Source organism: Populus euphratica, unplaced genomic scaffold (genome assembly GCF_000495115.2).
Source record: "Populus euphratica unplaced genomic scaffold, PopEup_1.0 scaffold14.1, whole genome shotgun sequence".
Taxonomy (NCBI): Eukaryota; Viridiplantae; Streptophyta; class Magnoliopsida; order Malpighiales; family Salicaceae; genus Populus; species Populus euphratica.
In genome coordinates this window covers 1814298-1831383 of record NW_011499876.1, presented here as the reverse complement: position 1 = coordinate 1831383, position 17086 = coordinate 1814298, and the positions used below count along the sequence as shown (strand labels likewise).

General features: G+C 31.0%; 1 protein-coding gene across 1 annotated transcript; it reads right to left on the bottom strand.

Annotated features, from left to right (window-relative positions):
• Window positions 1-263: 263 nt before the first annotated feature.
• LOC105128503 (conserved oligomeric Golgi complex subunit 6-like) lies at window positions 264-4575 on the bottom strand. Its single transcript, XM_011030214.1, has 9 exons — window positions 4282-4575; window positions 4143-4195; window positions 3721-4044; window positions 3438-3561; window positions 3199-3345; window positions 2812-3075; window positions 2440-2724; window positions 1742-1885; window positions 264-1001 (listed from the first exon to the last, which is right to left on the bottom strand). The coding sequence occupies exons 1-9, from the start codon at window positions 4501-4503 to the stop codon at window positions 483-485; spliced, it is 2082 nt and encodes a 693-aa protein (XP_011028516.1). The 5' UTR covers window positions 4504-4575; the 3' UTR covers window positions 264-482.
• Window positions 4576-17086: the final 12511 nt, after the last annotated feature.

Here is a 17086-nt window from a genome sequence, read left to right as displayed (position 1 = left end):
ACTATTAAAAAAATAATGCATAACAAAACTCAAGTAATAAACCATTACCCTTCAGTGCAAAGTTCCAAACGGTGCATCAGTAATCTTCGGTTTTCTTTTCTTTTATCAAAAATAAAATCTTCATTCCATCCATAACAAATAGTTTTTTTTTTTTTTTGTTCTACCTGCTCTTCAAAATGTTTTTAAGATTATTTTTTACTTCAAAAAAATATTAAATATATTTTATATTGAAAAAACATATTACCAAAAACGCACAAGTGATCTCTGCGGTGCAAAATGACTCGGGCTGGGGTACTACATCTTTGTATGAAGTTTCTGCATCCACATCGTTTGGTATAAAATACATTCTATTTGATCACAATAAGAACAGCTCATCTAACAAACTACAGAAAAAAAAAGAATCAAAATCAAAATTTGAACCAACTCCTCATTTTTTAAACCCAAAAGATTAAATTTTAAAATAGAATTGAACTTGTAGAGTTTCATAGGCCTAAAATTATCCGTATCTGATCCGGAGGGTGCCTTGCCAGTGATTGGGGCTCTGCATAGCCATTCTTGGGATCCATTATTGCCGTGTAAATAAGCGCATAAGCTTCAGCAAGAGACCGAGCCACCTGTATCCCAGCTTCAGAGCGCAACTTTGGAACCTGCATCTGCTCAAATTCAGGAAGGGAACTCTCATTTCCTATAATAAGCCCAAAGAATGCCCTCAAACATTCTGAAAGAGACACTGGAGAGGTGTCTTCAATTTCCACCAGAGGGGTGCCAGCTGCTGTACCGCCCTCCTCGTTAAGTGACTTCTGGAAGTAGTGCATCTTTTGCGACAAGCCACATCTACTTAAAATGGCCTCGGCTTCCTTTTCTACAAGTGAATGCATGTGATTGTCAATCATTGCTCCCAGTTTCTTTACATAGCCAGCTGCAACCTCATGCCTGGATAGCGGTTGTTGGATGGCACATAAACAATTGATGAGGAATATTTTGGAAGGAGTTTCACTATTCTGCAAGGACTCATGAATCCATGATATTAGTTAATATTATAAATTAGGATGCAAAAGCCATTTAGAAGATTGCACAAATCTGCATATGTTTCGTCACTTAAAATGTTAGACAAACTACACCGGATGCAAATTGAGCACAAGCATCACCCTTTTGAGCTCTTTTTTGGCATCTTAAGATGTTCTTCATTAAAAAAGAAGAAGAAGAAGAAGAAGAAGGGGTGTATACATGCATTCAAACATGAGCACGATTGTAATTGCCTAGTTCTGTGTAACCACCACAACAGCTACCCTGAGATATGGTATTGAATGCTCAGAATTTAAAATGCAGGGACAATAGAGACAGTGAGGCATATGGTCATTAAGACAATGGATACATATAAATCTTAATAGAGAGAAAAGGATCGTGTTCAATCCTGACATGTTATGACTGAATACTAAGCTGGAAATGATTCAGTTTCCGTTCCTGGGGTTCCTTCCTTCACTGACTCAACAAAAGTATGTCATTACCTGGAAATTTCATCATAAAGATTATTCAAAGGTAGCTAATTTTAATGGTCCTAGATGCCACCAGTATACAAAATCAGGGGACTATTTGATATATCAAGCCTTCAACCATATAATGGCTCGAAATGCTCATAAAGCATACCACAAACCCACCAAGAAGTGTGAGAAGAGAGAAGTGAAACTCTAGGACTGAAAAAGGAAGACAACAATAAATGCATTGAGATAACAGGCAAAACCTTGGACAATGTTGCAGGGCTGTTATTTGACAAGAGAGCATCGACCGATGATTTACTAATTTGGCCCGATTCAGAACTTGTTCTTCTTCTCGATGCATGGCTAGCACCCTTGGACTTGTGTGCCTCTGCAGCTTGCTCACACATCTGTGATTATTGAAAGCAATTAGATGGAAATCAAAAATAACATGTTGCCTAAAAAAACTCAATGGAATCTAAGTTCTTAACAGAGAAAAACTAGTACTAAAATAGACGCAATACTAGCATGTTTGAAAAACATCAATCCAGTTTCAAAAGTAGTGCTGAAAGCAATTCACAACATGCTCAGAACATAAACTCATCAGAAGTTAAAGTAGTGCTGAAAGCAATTCACAACAAGCTCAGAACATAAACTCATCAGAAGTTAAAATGTAAGACCAATTGCCATTTTCTGTTTCAAATGCAATCACAGATATTTGTCCGGCGCAACTTTAAATCACATGGTTAGAGCCTAAGCACCTTTGGAAGCAGATAAACTTCCAAACTTTACACAGTGATTGTTATAGGTCACTTATGCACAACACAGTTTTAACATTTTCAGCACATCCACCAAGTTTAATGCAGTCCATGCACTTATTTTATCTCATGTTGAAATTATGTAATCAGGAGCATGTTCGCCATGAATAATGCTATTCTACCACTAACATCAAAGACAAGCACACCTGAATGATAGGGTCGAGTAAAGCAGAGATCACTGGATCAAAATCAGGCTTCTTCCCTGTAACAGTAACCATCATGCTGTTGTGGGTTTCAATTATTTCAAGCAGAACCAAGACTCCTTCCCTCACTGCTTTTGGTGGGGAAAGATCAACAGCAACAAGGGGAGGATATCGTAAAAGCTTCTCTCCCCGACTTTTCAGAATGTCGAAAAATGTTTTCTGAGCAGCATCCCTCAGTGCCCAAAGTGTATTGCACAGAACTGTATCTCTCCCAAGTAAATCAGAGATCTGAAGATCAGCAGAGACTACAGTTATTGTCATCAAGAAGGAGAAACAAAAAAGTGGGCGTGGAAAACAAAGATGAGTTAAACTCACAGTGTAGCTGTAAAATTCCAGTGTGTTACTGAGTTTACATGCAATTATTAGACTAGGTTGTGACTGCAAAACTTGTTCAACTCTAACTTTAAATGGCCGGCAAACTCCTTCGAGAATTCTATCCAGAACAAATGTTAGGTCAGATTCTGTCTTTCCAGTGCCATTCTCCAAACTCTTGGAGAATTGGTTTACGGTTGATACAGTATCTACCAATGCATCAGGGTCAAGTAGGACAAGAACAAGTTCTCGTTCAGATGCCAAGGCCTGCAAGTGGAGCAAATTGACATAAAATTATTAAAGAATGAAACTGAGATTAATATGTGCATGGAACTCGGCCAAGCAGAAAATTAAAAGTACAACACAATCAGAGATGACTCCAAGTCGAACCTGATGTAACCATCCTAGCATGTCACCTACATATCTTAACGGATCATGAGCATGAACCTCAATAGGTCTTGGCATTCCACCAGGTCCTCCACGTGTAAGAGCGCTTATAAATCTTCTAAACAATGCATTATGCCTCATATTTGCTACCTGTATAAATAATTATGAAAAATAAGAGAGGGAAAAAAACAGCATTTGACCATTAAGCTATTCGTCATTAAGCTTTGCCACATGAGAACTACCTCTTCTGCACAGTACTTAAAAAGAGCAGGCCTTTCCTTGAGCCAACGGACAGCTGTTTTCAAAAGCTCATCAACTTCAGGATTATCACTGTCACCCAATTTCCTACACTCTGCCTGAACCCACCTACATAATTATACATATGCATAAAGGAACGATATCTTTCAAATTAAACCATACAAGACAGGCGAAAAATTTAGAAGAAACGAGAAACAAAGAAACGGAAAGCAAGAATTCATTCCTCATAGAAAAATGAAACGAGTGATTCTAAAAAAAAGTGTTTGCCTGCAAAGGCGCTCATAAGCTCCTTCTTGGTAGACAGCCATCATATCCATGAGCTCCAAACCAGCACGCTGATGGTGGGTACGCAGCAGAACCTTGCAGTTGGCGTGGATTTGTTGAACATGAGAAAGAGCCTTGAAGAAGTTGTCATCGAGATCCTCATCCCTAAGAGCATTGATCTCTTGATTTGAGAGCTGGTAATCGCGAAGGAAACAGGATACAATGTCTTGTCTCTGAGTGGTGATTTCTAGTTCCTCTTTGAGCCTCTCGGTGGTGCTGATAATATCACCCGTACTTGCACTACAACTACTCAAAGCCTTGGCAATACTGAAATGAAAGGATGTTTTTATTTATTTAATTATTTAATTTTAACATGGAAAACTGAATTGGAGTAAAAATCAGGAAAAGAAAGGATAGAAAGTTACTTATCGCAGCATTCGGCCAGAGCGTTAACCTCCTCCTCGACACGATCCAAAGCCTAGTAATAATAGATCAATTCAACTCAGTTCAAATTACAGAGAAATAGATGTATAGGAGGATTCCGAGTTTTATTGTATAGTTTACTTGCTGGGCGGTGTGGGAGGCTTGAAGAAACTCGTGATTGAGGTGGAGAGAGCGGTCCTCGATGGTGGATCTGAGGTGGCGACGTGACTGAGGTGTGTTTTCGTTGTAGAAAGCGGAAAGAGTATTGAGCGAAGCCACCAGATCCGGACTGTCCGTCCGACATTCCAGCACCTTCTTCAGCTTCCGAGAAAGTCCCGGAGCCAATCCCACCGGCGCTCCCATTTCCCGTTTCCGTTTCTTGATTCTGTTTTATCTGGTGATGGAGGAATTTTGGTGCTGCTGCTTCATTTCTCAGTTTCCTTATAAATCTATAATAATTAGATGTGGATATGGGCTTTCCCAAATCCACTAAACTCTCAAATTTTAGACCCGTCCAAGCCCACCTCTGCCTAAAAGGGCCCTTTCCCACCCCCTTTTTTATCCAACCATTTCGGCCCAGCTAATTCCCTAGATATATTTTAAGCGACCCCCTGGCCACGTGTATCAAACAAAACAAAAACTGCATTTGAATAAAACTTTTATGGGGAAACTTTATATATATATGTGCATATTTTTTATCCTATATTATTGTTTATTTAACAAAAATCTGAAAAAAAAAATTATTTCAGTTTCGTGTCCATATTTATACACTAAAATATAAAATTTTCGGTTTCGTGTCCATATTTATACACTAAAATGACATCAATTTAAGAAAATATAATAAAGATATTGATGACAGTTAACAAATAAATTTGATTAAGAATTGTAGGACTTGATTGATAAAAATTATAGATATAGGATTTGTAAATAAATTGGTGTTTCTCCAAAATCATTGTCCACTCCGAAGAATAACTGCTTGGGCCTAATAGGAACCCAACTCGAAATGCAGATAATCTGCACATTTTAAACAAATCTACATTAATTAGGCGCCCATCACCAAGTTAATTATTAATTAATGTAGCTTCCACGTGTACACAAAAATATTTAAAGGTCACCCCTTCCTTTGTTTGCAGGAAATTCCTTGCAAAATGAAATCAAGTGCATTAGAAATCATATTAGGCACTGTTACTAAATCAGGTTAGGACATCGACTGGTTTAAGTTAATGGGCTATCTGTCACTAGTTTATTGGTCGGTCCACTATAGTATAAATATATTTTATAACATATGAAGCATGAATAGAAACTTGAGAGCTGGTAAGTGCATTATTTTTTAACTTGAAAGTATAAATTAGTTATAAAAAATATTAAATTGATATTTTTCAATGTTTTTTAGTTAAAACATTTAAAAAATAAAAGTTATGCAATGTTGAGTGAGCGAGTTTGGTAATACGGTGTAAGGTATTTTTATAAAAATATTTTTTAATTCAAAATATATTAAAATATTTATTTTCATAATTTATTTTATATTCATACATCATAATTATATTTAAAAAAATCTAAAAATCATCAAGTTTAATGTTTTTTTAGATGAAAAGCACTTTAAAAACATTTTAAAAAACAATTTGATATTTGATATAGTACATAAAAAATTATAAAAAAACTAAACAAGTTTTTTATTACATCAAATATTTTTATAACATCTAATATATGTATTTATATTATTATCAATAAAAACTATCATCATTATAATTATAATTATAATTGTAATTGTAATTACTTTACATTCACCATTACAATTAGCTTTGAAACCAAATACATACTAATTGCTGGTTTAGGAATGCTATAATTTAAAATGTTTTTTTAAGATATATTAAAATAATGCTATAATTTAAAATGTTTTAAAATAATATTTTTATTTTATTTTTTATATTAACACATGAAAATAATTGAAAAATTAATTTAAAATTTAAAAAAAATAAAAAAGGTTTCAAAAGTAAAGTTATGCCGCAGTGGCTATCACCACCAAAGTATAGCTAGCTTTACCCTCTCTTTCTGGCTATCACAGTGCATAAATAATAATGCCATAGGCAATGCCTATCACATATTTATTTGGCTATGGCTAGCTAGCTTTTGGGATCAGATTTCCTCTCTTTATGATATCACATCAACTATGTCCTCGTCATGTGCTTGTTAATTCCCCTTTTCTATAATATTTCTCTTTTTAAGTCACCACAAGTTCACAATATTTATATAATTATAGCTTTATTGACTAAGTATTTTAATTGCCTATATACCCACAAGTCAAGTTACTCCCGCAGTTTTTAAGATCAAGGTGATTAAATATGTGCAGTTCTTCTTCTATATAATAAACCTCTTACTGATTTTATATACTTTGCATACATGTATTGTACGTGGTGTGAGTATGATACAAGAACCACTATTAATCTTTTGGACATTTTTTAATTTTTAATTTTTTTGAATAATTGGACATCTTTTATTGATGGATCGATTTCAACTTTTTATCTATATCTACTTTATAAGCATGCAACTATATATAATAGATTATAAACAGGACACCAACTATATAGTACTATAGTTCTTCAAAAAAAATTATATATATTACTATAGTTTTTAAATCAACAACAACTACTACTGCTACTTTCTCTCTCAAATCATCATTATTCAATAATTCCCATTATAACTTAGCTTTTAGGCGTATAATGCAGATGATGTAGTTAAAGATAATGTAATATATATGTCAGTTAACCAGTTGTTGGGTTGTTGTCTCCATCAAACAAATTAAGTGCTTGGTCTTCTGCCCATTCGACTGGTCCGCATCATGCTTATATGTGAAATTAACTGTATAGATATTTTTTTTATATTTAAAAAATAATAAGTGGTATTTTATTAGTTATTTTTTAGATATATTTTAAAGAAAAATATAAATACAAGTGAAAATTATATATTTTTATTTTATCTTTTTTATGTTTATATTTTTAAAGTGAGTTTTATCAAGTAACTATATAAGATTCAATAAAATATACTTGGTTAATCTAAGATTCGATCTCAGTTTTGATAAGTTACAAGTGTAAGTTATTCCGGGAGTGGCAAGTTTTGATAAAAACAAAATCTGGAATTTTCTCTTTATTTATTTTTTAAAATAAATTTCAGATCGACGAGAGATGCTTGATTATATACGATTTGAACTTGATTATGTACAAATTACGTGATGTACTTGTGTTAGTTTTGACAGTGAAAATCTAATGAAATGATAAATGAGAGACACAACAACTTTTTAAGAATAGATTGCAAATAATTAAATCTATAAGGATGGATTAGACCCAATCCTTGAAATATATACGTGTGTGTGTGTGTGTCAAGTCATTTTCCCTTGTTTTTCTTGTTGCGCTCATTAACACTATAAACTATAGAGAAGATTTTTTGTGTGTGTGATCATTGTTCATCAAGACAGATTAGCCAGCTTACCCAATTGTTCATAGCCGATTTTTTTTATGTGTAATCATTGTTCATCAAGACAGATTAGCCAGTTTACCCAATTGTTCATAGCCGATTTTTTTTTCTTGATCCCTTATTTTTTTTTTTTGATTTCTTAAACACCAGTCACCACACTTAACTTCTTTTCAATCTTATAATTTCAATTTTTTTTTTCAAGGTTTTATGTGTTGGTATATGCTTTTATTATTCTTCCGCATGTCTCATGTGTCATAGAAAATAAATATATATTTCATAAAATATAATTTATATTCTTTGTAAGAAAAGATAAAATATAATGATGAAATTGACACTAATAAAAAAAATAATTGTTTCTACAAAAAAACAAAGGAAAGAAAAATTATAATTTTGCCTTTGAAGTCTCAAATTATACATGTTTGGTTTTTGCTATTTTAGATTCATTATATTCCAATCTAAAAATTTATTATATTAAGATAAAAAGAGAAAATGCTGACTATTATCTATATTTTGATCACTAAAAAGATAGGGAAAAAAGATAGGAAAATTCAATGGTGGTGATTTCATCATTTAAACATATAAAAAAAATAGATATGAACTTCATTAATTTATTTTTTATTCTATTTAATTTTATATTTTTAAATTGATAAGAGAGTGTTTTAGACTCTAAAATATATTTATTATGATTTTTATAATGCTTTTGAGATTTAAATACTCGTACCCTGACTTTCCAATCATTGAAAGTAATCAACAAATATAGAAAAAAATGATATGTTGGTTGTTAAAAAAAAAAGTTCAATCTTAAAATAAAAAATATTTAAATACTAGGCATGGGAGCTTTGTATTTCATGAGCATTCACATTTGAACTTTTTCTTACAGACGGGACTTGCGGACTGGTCTTGAGAGACCTAACAACGCAAAAAAAATAAAAATAAAAAAAAATAAAAATTATTTTTTATTTTTGGTTTTTTATTCAAACCCCTCTTATTATTTTTAAATTATTTTTTATTTTTTAAAAAATATCAATTGATCTTTTGGATTATTTCTATAATTTTATAATACTTAAAAGATATTATTTTAACTCATCATTATTTTTTGTCATCTTAAATTTTAAGTTGATAGCTTGTATTTGCATTTTTCATTTATAATTATGAAAATCATATATATCTTGGGAGTATAATTAACCTTGAAGATAAATAAGAGAAAATGTATAAAATGAAAAAGGATAGTCGAGATAAAACTTTTACATGTATATTTCTTTTATTTCTCACTAAGAAAATTAATTTCTAACCTAGGTCTTTAATTAGCATTAATGATTTCTATTCAATTTGTTGATTTTTATATTTTTTTAATTCATTTACTAAACAAAAAAATAATTAATTAAAAAAGACAAAAAAAATATGTTTATAATATTATTACTGTTTTCTTCTTCGTTAAAAAATTAACTTGAAAAATTAGCTACATTTTATTGTGGGTATATTATTCTAAAAAGAGGGAATCTACAGTATAGGAAGATCTAAAAAGATAATTAAGGTTGTTAAAGCAATAATTAGTGGAACATGTGAGGAAGAGTGATGGGAGGCTTAAAGTCATCAATGACCGAACCAAAAGATGAAAGAAACAAATCAGTACTCCTACGACTATAGGCAAATAAATTATAAATTAGTCACTTTAATTTTATAAAATAAATTAAAAAAAAATTTTATTTTCAAAAATTAATTAATTAATTACATTTTTTTTATTTTCAAAAATTAATTAATTAATTATTCCCTTAACCAGTGTCAATCATGCTTAATTTAACACACTCTCTATCTCATCATTGTAGTTCCATTTGCCAAAAAAAAGAAGAAAAAGAAGAAGAAGGAAGCACCAACAATTATATATTAATTTTAGTATGTTGTTGTTTCTTTTTTTATCCCTAAGTTGCCTATATTCATATGCATTCCTGAATGGTGAATTTAAGAGGAGGAATCATGGAAATTTTAGTATTTACATAACCTTGACTTTCAAAGTGGACAAATAAAGGGACAGTCAAGGTTTGTGAAAAAGGTAGGAGAAATGGCACGGAAGGAGTATTGCATTTTTTATTTTGTTTTTATCAATCTTCTCATGCGATGCACTTTCATTTTTTTTCTTTTTTCTTTTTAAAAAACAAAAGAGATATAAATTAAGAAAGAACATAACTAAAAAGGTTTGAGTTGTGGATAATTTTAAGATTAGTTAATTAGTTCTTACACAACTAAATTAAAGAACTAATTTATAATTTACTCATAGACTATGCCTACACTAGTCCTAAATGGAAAAGGAAAGAAAGAAGAGAAAAGAAAAGGAAAGGAGGAGGGAGGCGAGAGGGAGGGGGGGATCCATCATCTCCAATTCCATTATTGAATAATGACAATAGAATAATGGGAGAAGATAATGAGTGGAAGATTGGCTCCACCAAATGATTTGCTAGATCTCATATTGCCTCTCATGTGTAAACGTAATCGGTTTTTCTTTTCTTACCACAAAACGACGCCTAATTTCCCACTTCAAACTAGGAGTGCGTGCCACGTGTCGGCTTCCCAACTCCACTCTACAAACTCACTAAACCAATTCTTGGGGCATCATGATCCCTTTCCATTGGTTTGTTATAATTATAAAATCACTCCACATAACATGAAAAGAGATCAAGTAGCTAGTGAATGCAGCAGTACTCATGTAATGGCATCATCACCATCCCATTTCTCATCGCTTGCTTTCCTTAATTTCACTTTCTTAATCCTGATTATCAATGGAAATAATCTATCGTGGGACAGATAATGGATCCTTAAACATTATTCAGTTCTAATAATATATTAATCGATGAATATTTTATCTGTGCTGCCCTTCATTACCTTGCATTAATCACATATATGTGAGTCTCATTCCTCTCTTCTTCTTTTTTGTCATTTTTTTTCCTCCTTCCCGCAGCCACACCCCTCTTGGCGCTCGGTGCCTGAGCTCAGGCCATAAGTTCATAGCACAAGGAAAGTACCCTAATCTCAGGCCATAATTTCATAAGGAAAGTGTCTTCAAGAATTAAAATATTATATGTATGTATAGGTTTATTGAATATATTCTATAGGAAATGTAAAATTAAATATTGAATGAAAATTATAAGAAAAAATATAAGAAACATAATATAATGAGAAAAAAAATTCATATAAATCGATGCGGAAATTACACGTATTAAGAAAAGCCAAAAAAAAAAAAGCAACACATTTTTTAAATAAGCAACACATTCTAAGTAATAATATTATAAACATATTCGGGTGGCTTTGAACATGATATCCTATCACCCAAATGTAATAGTTAAAGCTATATTTTGGAGACGTTAATTAAGCCTGATTAATTTATTCACTATTATAAGTTTTTAAATAATATTCACTTCACTATATATAAAGGTGATGTTTGAACATGTTGAAATCTGAGTGTCTTCTAATTAGTGCACGTCCGTCCTTGTTATCTAATTATCAGTATTGGCGGAATATGGAATTCTTCTAGCTAGTCAATATTAGGATGAGGATATATGCACATGATTGATATCTATCTTGAATGACAGATGAAGGTTCAAGACATCGATCCTATATATAGACGCATAAGCCTCCTCTCCAGGTCCCTTATTTTCGGTTGGTCAAATTAATTATACCTCTGTCATGATCCTCAATATAAAAATGAAATGGAAAAAAAAATTAAAAAAGGAAAAGAAAAGGGTAAAGGAGAGGAGACGAAGAGATTCTCGATGGAAATGGCGTCATCCTGACTAGCTTAGTAGGATGATCACCAGAAAAGAAGAGGATATTATTCATCCATTAACTAGTTAGAGATTATAGATAGATTTGAAAGAACAAAGGCATGAATATGTGAAGGAATAGCACTAGTGGAAGCGAAACTACTCTCGTGCTTGCGAGGCAAGTTGGGGGGGGGTGGTAAAAGGAGCATTAAAATATGAAGCGCACCCACAGCACAGCCTAGTAGCCAAGAGAGAAGAGACTCAAAGCTTCAAAATATAAAGAAGAAGAAAAAAGCTAGCTCCATGCGGACCCATGCACTCTGATCTCAGTGCTCCGATAATAAATTATTATTATTTTTTTTTAATCATTCCTCTTTCTTATTCTGCTGTTTTTTTATTTTTTTTTATGGACAGAAATTGGAATCCGATTGATGGGTTCCCCTTTAATCATTCCTCTTTCTTATTCTGCTGATCAAAACCAAACAGATTAATTGAAAAGCAGGAGATTTGTTCTTTCAGGTTCAAACATTAAGATTATCGTCCAAGAATCATTTGAGAAAGGAATTAATCTCTACTAAAGTATAAACTAAATAAAAACTATCTTTGTTGTCAAGGAAGAAAAGCAACAGAGAGGAAGAGGAAGAGAACATTAGCTAGGGCAGGACGACGACTTTGCTTAGCATCTAACACCCCCCCACCACCACCGCCACCACACCTTTTTAATTGAATATATATGATCATCTACAATGGTCATATCGAATTTCGGTGATACGAATGTTGAAAACTACAGTAAAAATCAAATACCAGCAGTTTAAAGAGAATATAGGAATCAGTTGGCTTTACAAAGAAAAGCAACCCTACATACGTGCTTTCACTTTAGTTTTATTTAAATCTGCAGATAATTCAATTCAACCTCAAGTTTCTCTACTAGTAAACAACCACCCTCCCTGACGAAAAGTGAATTCCCCGCCCAATTAAAAGTGAGGATATCCTATGCCTCGTGAATAAAACGCCACAACTGCATTAACAATATTTCCATGGATGCTGTGTAATGACTTGGTAGCCAGAGGAGCACTCAATAAATTTTCTAAAATAAACGCCACAGCTGCATTATATTCTGTGGAATATAATAAAAAAATATTTACAAAGAATGTTTTTTAAATTTAAATTTGTTTCTCAATTTTTTAATTATTATATATTTTATTTTGAAAATTTTCAATTTTATTTTTTATTAAAGTTTGATAAAATTTTATTTTTATATCAACTTTAGTCTTCATTCTTTTTATTACTATTTGTTTTTCTCCTACCTTTTTTTTCTTTGATTTTTTTATTTATCATATTTTGTTCTTATTTTTTCAATTGTTATTTATTTTATTTGAAATATTTTATAGAATTTGATTTTTTTTTCAATTTCATCATCTTTCAATATTTTTTTATTTATATGATTTTATCTTCATTCTTCTAATTGCTATTTTTTTATTTAAAATAATTTATGAATTTTTTTTCTTCAATTTAATTATCTTTTAACCTTTTTATATGTTATATTTGATTCTTATTCTTTTGATAAACTTGAAAAAAAAAATATTTTTAACTTATTTTATATAACATAATCAAATATTAAAAAGTATCACCCAACTTGTTTTTTATGACAATATCAAGTATTAGAGAATAATTTACTTTTTGAAAATTTATTTTTTATAAAAATTGCTTTCTAAAAAAAATAAATTTTGGGCAAATAAACAGGGTCTTAGTGTCAATTAACACGCATGCTAACTGGAAGATACTTTTACAGTGAACAAAAGGTGGTTAGAATCAAAAGATTATACAAGAAGATCAGGAAGTAATGAGAAAAGGAAGAAGAATGTGGAGGGGCATGGAGAAAAGGAAAGAAAGTAATGAAGGTACTGTCTTAGTGACTGATATTTCATGGATAGGCACACATGCAAAGAAAGGAGAGTATAAGAGATGCTTTTGGTTTGTTTTCTCATCCCTCTATTTCAAAGTTTTTGCCGCTCGATCGAGCCTCAAAATGCATGCAGGCCAATCCTAAAAAGCATTTAAAAATAACAAACTTAATTTGAAGATGCTAATTGATTATACATTATTTAGCATAACTAATTAATTAATTGAGATGCCATCACCACGCTAGCATGTCAGTACGTTTTTTTATAATGCAAGATGACAGACAGAGCTTGAGAGATGTCTTTCCATATCTGATTTTACTTTATGTTGGAAACCAAGAAGAGCAGGAACAAAAGATGTATGATGCAAGAACCAAAACACCATTAAAGTGAAGCAATCAAGTGTTAAGAGAGAGCATATACATACATAAATATATACATAGACTTTAACTTTAACATATATATATATATATATTTCAAGTTTCCTACTTTATCATGGTCATATTATACTTTAATTACTTCCGTCAACACCTTGGTAATTAATCTCATATTTTACCTTTTACGTAAAAGTTTTTGGTAAGCTTTTCCCAAATTAAGCTACATACGTTAGACTTTAACTACTAAATCATTTTTTTTTTAAATGTAAAAAGATACTAAGAATTTTTTAAAATGTAAAAAGATACTAAGAAATGATAAAGAATTTTTTAATTGTTTTATTAATCATGATCCAAAGCGAGTTAATTTTAAAATCTCATGAATTAACTTTTTATTTAATTCAAGTTTTTAATTAAATTATATAAAAATTAACTCTGTTTAAATATAATTTTGATAATTAACAAAAACATGATTTAGGTTTAAAAAAAATTATATTAAAATAATGACAGATTGGATTGACTTCAATCTCTTTGTAACCCGGGTCACAAGCTCTATTGGTTTTAATAATTTTTTTATAATTATTTAATAAAAATAGATACTTATAAAATTAAGCATTAATCTAAAAACAGATAATTATTTGAAACAATTATCCCTATCAAAAGCAAACAAAAATCCATAATATAGTCTATTTCTCAACAAATTCAATATTAAAATTAAAAATTAAAAAATAATAAATTAAAAATAATTAAAAGACAAAAAAACCATATTTTATCGATAGGTATACTCGTCAAACCTGTGAATCAGATATGTCAGGCTAGTACATTAGACTAGTGAACTGAGTTATGGACTTCACTGGGATTATAATTTTTTTTTCAAAACTATTTTTATTTAATAATATGATAGCAAAAATAGACGATTGTGAAATCAAACATCAATCCAATACCGAGATATTTTTTTAGATCGCAATAACATTATAAAAGGTGAAACAAAACCGATTATGAAATTATATTCCCAATGAAACCAATATCTAAGAATAAAATAAAAAAACTAATTAAAAAAAGTTAAACTTGCTAAACTTACGAACCAAGTCAATCAACCAAACTTGTGAATAAATCCCTGAACTTTATAAAGTTTAATAATATAATTTTTTTTTAAATTATTTTTTAAAATATATGAGAAAAAAATAGAAGATAAAAAAGTTAAATTCAATTAAAAAAAACACCCACCAAACATATAAACCAAGGTAACCTGAGTTACTTTGGCAAACCCGTAAAATATGTTAACTTTATAAAAAAGTAAAATTAAAAAAACAAACAAACTATGAAGCCAAGTTCTCAACCATTCCAATATTAAAAAAATCAAAAAAATTAAAAATAAAATCATAACAAAAATTAAAAAAAAAAAGAAGCAAAACATGATGGATTACTATTATCCTTCACAATGTAATATGTGTGAGTAAACTGCGGTTTTTGCTCATCCTTTAACTTTTGTTACTTTGTAAAGTTTAATAACATAACTTTTCTTCAAAACTATTTTTTTTTAACTATATGAGAAAAAACTATAAAAAAATCAAGTTTGATTAAAAAGCAACCCACCAAACTCTAAAACCGGGACAACTTGTGTGTTATCTTAAAAAACCGTAAACTACGCTAACCTCGTATAAAGAAAAATGAAAGGAAATAAATTATAAATTTAAATTCTCGATAACCTTAATTTTAAAAAATAAAATTGATGAAAATAAGTTTAAAAAAATATCATAACAAAAAATCAAAAAAAAAGAAAAAAAAAATACCGTGAAGAATTATTGTAATCTATGGTGCAATGAATGTTTGATGAACATTCGTATCACCAAATTCTTTAATTTTTATTATTTATAAAATTTAATAATATATTTTTTCTCTAAAATTATTTTCTAGTTATATATAAAAAAAATAAACTAAAAAAATTAAATTCAATTAAAAAAACAAAAACCCTACCAAACCTATAAATTAAGGCAATTAGGATAACTAGCCTGACAAACTCACAAACAACGCTAACTAATGAAAAAGGCACCCTCCACGACGTTATACATTGATCTCCCCCACCTGTTTTATCTTTTCCATTGATTAATTAATGAATTCTTTGTTACTCCTATGCAAAAGAGAATGCTATGGAGTTGCTTTCAGCCACATCATGTCAGTTTTTTTCTTTTTTTTGTAAAGAAGAAGGCATGATTGTAAATGAAGTTTCTCGCATCATGTCAGTTTTTTTCTTTTTAAAAAAAAAAAGAAGGCATGATTGTAAATGAAGTTTCTACCCTTTGACCCCCCCAAAAAAAAACAGAAACAAGGAAAAAAAGAGGCTCCTGGATAGCACAAGATGGAATGAAAGGCAATTTAAAGGACCTCTTAAACCATAGAAGAGGTGGAAAGAGCCAAACTTCAGGTGCATTGACCGACAGATCATTAAAGGTCAAGAAGGTCATACTATATATCCAATTATGGACTCATTGAAAAGGGGATATTTTAGGAAAATCTCGAATCTGCACGCAGCTCGTCGTCAAGGACTATCAATAGAAATACAAAAATGGATTTAACAACAGTTTCATGCCTCTGTGAAACACCATCAATGTCTTCCAAGCACCACTGATATGTACTTAGCAAGCACACACAATGCCCCCACACATCTCTCTGTGTGTGGAAAATTATTCGTATGGATCACAGATGATATCTCGACAAGCAAATAGAAAAGCGAATAAAAATACATATAGCTTACGAACTCTGAAACCCGAAGGTAGAGCAATACTTAGCTCTTTTAAGATTCCTCTTGCTTCATGATCTAGGTACTTCGCGTGATGTGGTGGGAAGCACCATCCTTTGTCTAGTAGGCGGTACCTAACAATTTCTATTTTTCCAGTTCTACATGCACTGAACTTTTTGTATACAGTATGCATGTGCATCGCAAGCACATAAAATACAGAACAAAGATCCAGAAGAAATCATTTACGATTCCAAAATGGAGAAGAACAACGACAGCTAGTGCTCCTGTACTCCCATTTGGTACAAGATATGTTCCTTGCAGAAGTACATTAAGTGGATTTTCTGAGGTGCTGCATGGAAATGGTTAGACTAATTGTAATGATCTTCATGAGTTGTATATATACACATCGATCATTGTTAGAATGATCTTTAAGGTCATAACTATTCAAGTCTGGTATTTAAAAGAAGCAAGCACCCACTGTTCAAATAGGACGAGATAGAGCAAGTGAAAATGCTGCCGATCGGTAAAGAGAAACTCCGGCAGAGATTAATTGAGCATATAATAACACAATTAATTAAGAGCTAGTGGCAGAATATTTTTAAGGAAAGGGGTGAGATCCCACCATGTAGGCTAGGCCCACATCACAGAGCCACAACACACAGGAGAAATCCTAGTTTGTATGTCTCTATTATATATTTATATGCC

What these genes read in the sequence shown, in the direction of transcription:
- LOC105128503 (XM_011030214.1), bottom strand. Translation starts at nt 4,503, where the DNA reads ATGGGAGCGCCGGTGGGATTGGCTCCGGGACTTTCTCGGAAGCTGAAG. An exon ending in CTGGCCGAATGCTGCGATAA is followed by an intron (nt 4,045 to 4,142) that starts GTAACTTTCTAT and finishes CTTTCATTTCAG; the next exon opens with TATTGCCAAGGCTTTGAGTA. An exon ending in GCTTATGAGCGCCTTTGCAG is followed by an intron (nt 3,562 to 3,720) that starts GCAAACACTTTT and finishes ATAATTATGTAG; the next exon opens with GTGGGTTCAGGCAGAGTGTA.